The 6,195-nt window shown below is 42.3% G+C and overlaps 1 protein-coding gene across 1 annotated transcript in view; it reads right to left on the minus strand.

Moving 5' to 3' along the window:
• mapkbp1 (mitogen-activated protein kinase binding protein 1) overlaps positions 1 to 4,309 on the minus strand; it is a 44,140-nt gene extending 39,831 nt beyond the window's left edge. The window contains 1 exon segment of the mRNA XM_041971673.1: positions 3,903 to 4,309. Within this exon segment, the coding sequence (XP_041827607.1) occupies positions 3,903 to 4,010 (108 nt within the window). The 5' untranslated portion in view covers positions 4,011 to 4,309.
• Between the last annotated feature and the right edge of the window lie 1,886 nt (positions 4,310 to 6,195).

The raw sequence follows: 6,195 nt of genomic DNA on the forward strand, positions 1-6,195 counted from the left end.
AAGTAAATCGGTGCATCATTAGTTTGTATGGAGCAGTGTGAACACTCATTCTCAATCTGGTTCAGACCAAAGAAGTGACCTCTGGTCCGATTGAAAACTGGGGGTCTCCTGAGGGGTATTGCACGAAACCAAGATAAGCGATTAAGCCGGGATATGTTGGTTATCCTGGCTGAATTTAGCCCTAAGTCGGTTGCATGAAAGCAGCTCAAACTAATCCCGGCCAAGTTACTGTGGTGATTTATCCGCTGCAGCTAGCCTGCTCCAGACCAGGCTAACTGTTCAGGCTAAGATTAATCCTAGCGAGTCACCGGCATGTCCAACGTCAATTCTGTGAGGAATTAATGTGTTTTACAGCATGTCCATGGTCTTCCTAAGTATGGCGCGTCATTTTAATCATCCAGTATTAAAATATTACATATACAGTCACTGTACATTTAATCGAAATCTGTTCGTAATCGCAACAGCCTTTTTATATGGATTCGAGTTGTAGTATTATTATTCTATTCTATTCTACAGTCATTTAGCAGACGCTTTTATCCAAAGCGACTTACATTTGAGAGTAAGAACAACACAAGCATGAATTCAAACAAGATGGGACGTCATAATTAAGTGTTAGTCAGACCGCTTTTGAGTCCAGTTAGACCCAGGTGCTGTCGTGTAGTGCTAGTGCAGTGCATATATATAAATTTTTTTTTTTTAAGTTTTTTTTTTTTTTTTTTTAGTCATTTTATTTAAATACAGGATCACGATTTCATCACACAATATCAACTTGGTCATAAGTGCATGATTTCATCAGGCCAAGTGTTATATTGCTATGCTAATGAAGACTGCTCGTCAAATTGCTGTCAGAGGTTTTATAAATATGTGTTTTATTGCATTAATTGAGATTACAAAACACAGCGGATGAGATTACAAAGGTGTATTCAAAGAAATCCGTGACGAGGGCAATGTAGAATATTCAGGTCCAACTCCCCTTCACCTGTCCCCTCTTCATAATGGCTTGCCCTTTTTTCGGAGGATGTGCTGGACGAGGAAGCCCGAATCCTCAGAAGAGCATTCAGATGTGAACGAGTCTTGAGGGACAGCTCACATCCCCTGGCCTTTGGAGATGACTGTGTCATTGAGAGATACAGATTTTCGGTTACTGGATTTCCAGGTCCAGTTTTCTGAGTGTCCGGCGTTTAATCTCAAGATCCAGCTCCATTTCTTGGAGCTTGCTCTTTTTGAGTCAGCTTTTAACATCTGCCAGCTCTCTCTCTCTCTCCAGGTGCCCTGAATAAAGCGTTCTGACAGTTTGTGAAGTCTGTAAAGGAAATGTCATGTGCAGTAGAATTGCAGTACTTTGTGTACCTTGTATGAAGCGGACAGTTTCTACTTTGGAGTCACTTACCAGCCTGCAAAATGTTCTTATATTTAATTTTTTCTTGCTGCCGGTTCCTTTTATGGCCAGACAGGTTTGTCCTTTATGAAGGACAGAAAGATGAAATAGATAAAAACGTTACATGAGGAAAATAGATTAAATGACACATTGTGGATAATTGTTTGCACCTAATCATACTCTACATTTCCTGAGTAACATGCACCTGCTTGTCACTCTTAAAGTATACAACAATTAGTGGATTTGAAAAGTAACTCCTTTAATTGTAGCCTAATTATGACAGTTCCAGTGGAGCACTGTTTATTAATTGTACAGTTTTTGGCTACTTACGCATTGAGCCGGTCGGCTATTGTCTGCCAGGCTCTCTCGCGTTCTTTACTTATGGCATTGGTATTGCCTTTTTTCCTTATAATATCCTTAACTTCGTCAGAGAACTCCGTCAGGAGCTGTTGTTCAGCGGCCGTGACGTAGGACGCGCGACTTTTATCCATTTCCCCATCGGTGATTCTGTGAGCGATCGCGAGGTCTGCTTCAGTATGCCGTGCACACGCACTTATCCCAGCTATCTTCACCTGGCTTAACCTAGCCGCACCTTCTCATCCTGGCTCAGCAAACGTGCAACCAATTAAGCCAGGATAGGCCGCGCAAGCTAGGTCAAGCTGGGCTTGCTTAATTATCCTGGATTGCTTTATTCTGGTTTCGTGCAATACCCCTCTGGTTCAGTTCTCTTCCAGTGTGAAAGCAAACATCTAGTAAAACAGAAGAAGTGACGTAGATTAATGTGGTGGATTTTCTGGCTGCCTTTCCTGCTGCTCATACTGGACCGATTCTGGTAAAAACCGAATCAGGTCTGAACACAAGTAAAACCAGACTGCAGAAATTTATTGTTGCTTCATTGTTTACTGACGGTGAATGAGCTGTTTTCAGTCTTGGCCAATCAGTGAGCTGGATTTTCTTCTTCTTTCTTCTTGATCAGAGGTTGTTTCTGGGAATATCTCCCCCTAGTGAGCTGCAGTTGTAACTGCATGAAGTTGTCCAGGTGGTCTGGTCCAGTTCAGTAAAGTTCAGTGTGAAAACAAACCAAAGCAAAAGAAGGTGGAACATTTTCCTTAATCAAAAATAAAAATCCCCCCTGTCCACCAACTTGCGTCTAAAAACACGAAAAGTCCTGGACGTCTGAGTTTTTATGTAGTTTTTGTTGCCATCAACCTGAATCTTTGCTCTGTATCTTTTATCTGAGATGTGCTTAGACTCTGTATGAGTTTCACGTCATACCAAACATCTCTGGAACGCACTTCATGTTTCTGTTTCTTTTTTTATTCTTATCTTCTTACTCAGAATTCTTTCTAGCTTTTAATCCTGTACATCTCCTATCCTGCCAGAAGGATGGAAATTAGCTAGAAAGCATCTCGTAAAAACATGCTTGTTTGATCCCAGTCTGGTTCTGAGCATCAGTAATACCATGATGAGTCCATGGTCCGGTCAAACAACAAAACCAGTTCTTTTATCTTATCTGGAAACTCTGAACTGGTTCTGATGAAGTGTGAACTCCCACAGCCTGGTTTATCAGGACCTTTGTGCCCTAATGCTGTTTGAACAGGTGGAGGAACCCACAACACCAGGAGAACTGGCCCGTCCAGTTTCAGTGTAACGGATGGCTGAAGTCCTGCATAGTTACACACACCAAAATCCCCTCACGACTGGTCCACGTTTAATGTCCAGGTCTAGGTTTAAAGTCCAGGTCCACAGTTTAGGATCCACGTTTAATGTTTAGGTCCCGGTTTAATTTTCAGGTCCAGGTCTGGGTTTAATGTACAGATCCAAGTTTAATTTCCAGGTTTAGGACCAGGTTTAATGTTCAGGTCCAGAACCAGGTTTAATAACCGGGCCAGGCCCAGTTTTAAGAACCGGCTGAATTGTGGACACTGAGCCACTTTTCACTGTGTGTCCTGTTGTTCCAACAGAAGACGTATGAATAAATTATTGGAAACATGAAGCGTTCCAAAGGAAAGTTCTGAAAATCTTCTGGAAGAGTCGCTGATATAAAAACCTGTAGAGAACGAACCATATAAGGAACCGAAAGAGGACAGATTCTGGTCTCAGTCTCATGACGTTTGTCGTGGGTCAGAACCAGAACCTGAACACACAGGTGTGATGATGTGTTCTGATGAGAAGGTTCAAAGATTATCTGAATGAATCCATTGAACCACTTCAGGATCATCAGAGACCTGGACCTGTTGTACCTCTACAGATCCAGATCAGACACACTCTGAGGACTCCTTCATGTTGTTATCCTACTGTGTGTGTGTTTCATTAGGACACAAACTTCAGGCCCAGACCAGGTTTTAGGTGCAAGACTAAAATCAGGTTAGAGTTAGGTTTAGGGATCAAGTTTAAGTTTTGGGATTTAGTAGCGATGGTAAAGGTTAGGGGTCTGGAGAATATATGTGTGTGTGTGTGTGTGTGTGTGTGTGTGTGTGTGTGTGTGTGTGTGTGTGTGTGTGTGTGTGTGTGTGTGTGAGACCTTGTTGCTCGGGTCGTGCTTGTGTCCGCTCCGCCGGAGTTTGATGGACGGGGAGCGCAGCAGGTTCTTGATGCGGCTGCGTATCTTGCCGGTTCCGTCCGCGGACATGTCTCCGTTAGCTGCCGGCTAGCTGCGTCCCTAAGCGGCGGAGGTCCACACGTCGGCTCCGCGTCTGTCTGACGGTCACGCGGAAATCTCCTTGTCCTCTGCCGCTCGCTCCGCCGCTGCTGTCATGTTGTCTACGAACCGGGCCGTGCTGAGCCGAGCCGGTCAGTTTGGTTCATGTGAATGTGGATCTGGTTCCGGACTGGTCCAGTTCCCTGCTGCTCCGCATTTTATTTCCTCGCCGCAGCAGAGAAACGTGTGCAGACCGGACTGAGACAGCTTTACGCTAGCGCCTACACCGCATGCGGCATCAAAAACCTCACTTCCGGTCACACTTTCCAGAATAATGTTGCCTATTTTAAACAAACTTTATTGAAAGAAATTAGACAATTGTCAACACGTTAACAAATAATTCCAGGTGAAATTTTAAATTATTTGTTTCACAGCAGACATAATTTAGTGTTTTTTCTTTTGGAATGTTATAATATTTGAGTTCTTTTTCAAATAATAAAACTGAAGGTTGGTGAATAGACAATTTAGATTTAAGAAAATGATCTATTGCAAGTAGCAGAATTAGATTGATATGTAATACTGATCTGATTTGTTGGGAGTGTAAGAAAAGGAACCAAACAACACATCTACATATGAAAGAGAAAAGAGACACTTGCTTAATCTTATTTATAATCTAGTGTTAGAGGGAAGACACCAGCTTTTCTTCCAGTTCCCGTACGGAGAGAACTATTCCCACAGTAGTATACCACGTTTCAAACAGAGACCATGTCCTTTTGAAATAAAAGCATGTCTATCATGGCTGTAATTTTTTTTTAGTGGAAAATAGATTCGATGGAATTCTGTGGAAATGTCAGCAGAATCCAAATTCAAACAAGTCAGTTCAGAAGCTGGAAAGTTTGTTTTAGAAGCAATATGGCACTAGATGTGATAGCATCAAACACAAGAGCATAATCCTTCAGATGGTAGTGGAATACTGGTCTAGAAATTCAGTACAATAATTCCTTATTATTAGAATGGTCCTCCATCTGATGCACAATGCTGAGGCAAGGGATCTGATGAGAATTATTAGCAGAGATAATTTTCTCCAGTTTTATCTTCTCTTCATCAGCTCCCAGAATAGTTTAAATTCTATTGCGCACGCATAAAGTTCCTAGTGACCATAATCGATTGGATCTTAAAGATCTCAGAGTTCCAGATTTTCCCAACAGACGGCATGTTTTACTGGTGGTTCGTAGAGGGTCTGATAGTTCCTGATGTGTTTCTTGTGTAAAAAGTGACAGACTGAATACAGGAAGGTGAAGGAAGGTGATCACTTCACAAAATAAAACAGGAAGTGTGTGACCATTCACTGCATCTTTCTTATTAGTGGTGGGAGGTTCTGCTCGTTTCAAAGATCTGACTCTTGGCTCAGTTCTCTGTGGGTTATTTTACCTCCATAATGGTTCTTCATTTAGGATTTCTCTGAGCTGCTAGTTTAGATATGATGAATGGTTTGTCTTGATAAGAAATGTTTTATTTATTGTTGCCAGCAAAGCCTTTGTCCCGAGGTTCCTTCTCCTCCAGCTAAACACATAGATCAGCATCTCTTAGGTTTGTTGTTGACTCTCCTCTGACAGATATTCTCATTTTACTAAGTCTACTTTCAGCTTTTTAATCTCCAGTATCACAGAAATGCAGCCAGATGCTGCTTCTTTTTTACTTTTTGTGTTCATGTCTCCACTTTTTCTCGAACAACCTCCATTTAACCCTCTGGGGTAGATGGACATCCAAATTTGTGATCAATTTGAGATGGACAGATATGTCAGACTCTGAGGCAAGATGCAGCCTGAGTCCCCATTTCAACTTGTGTTGAAAGTGTGGACTTCAAACTAATGCCAAACCTGACAGGAGAAAGAAAAGGAAAAACAAAGAGTGAAACAAAAGTGTAAAAAGAAGACGGGTAAAGAGACATTCATTCTCTGTACTGCTTATTCCATGACGGGTCGGGGGTGAGCTGGAGCCTATCCCAGGTGAGAGTCAGGTACACCCTGGACAGGTCAGCAGTCCATCGCAGGGCCAACACATAGAGGACAAACAACCATTCACACACTCACTCACTCCTAGGGAGAATTTAGAGTCATCAATTAACCTGACATGCATGTCTGTGGATGGTGGTAGGAAACCGGAGTACCCGGAG

This window comes from Melanotaenia boesemani, chromosome 20 (genome assembly GCF_017639745.1).
Source record: "Melanotaenia boesemani isolate fMelBoe1 chromosome 20, fMelBoe1.pri, whole genome shotgun sequence".
NCBI classification, from domain to species: Eukaryota; Metazoa; Chordata; class Actinopteri; order Atheriniformes; family Melanotaeniidae; genus Melanotaenia; species Melanotaenia boesemani.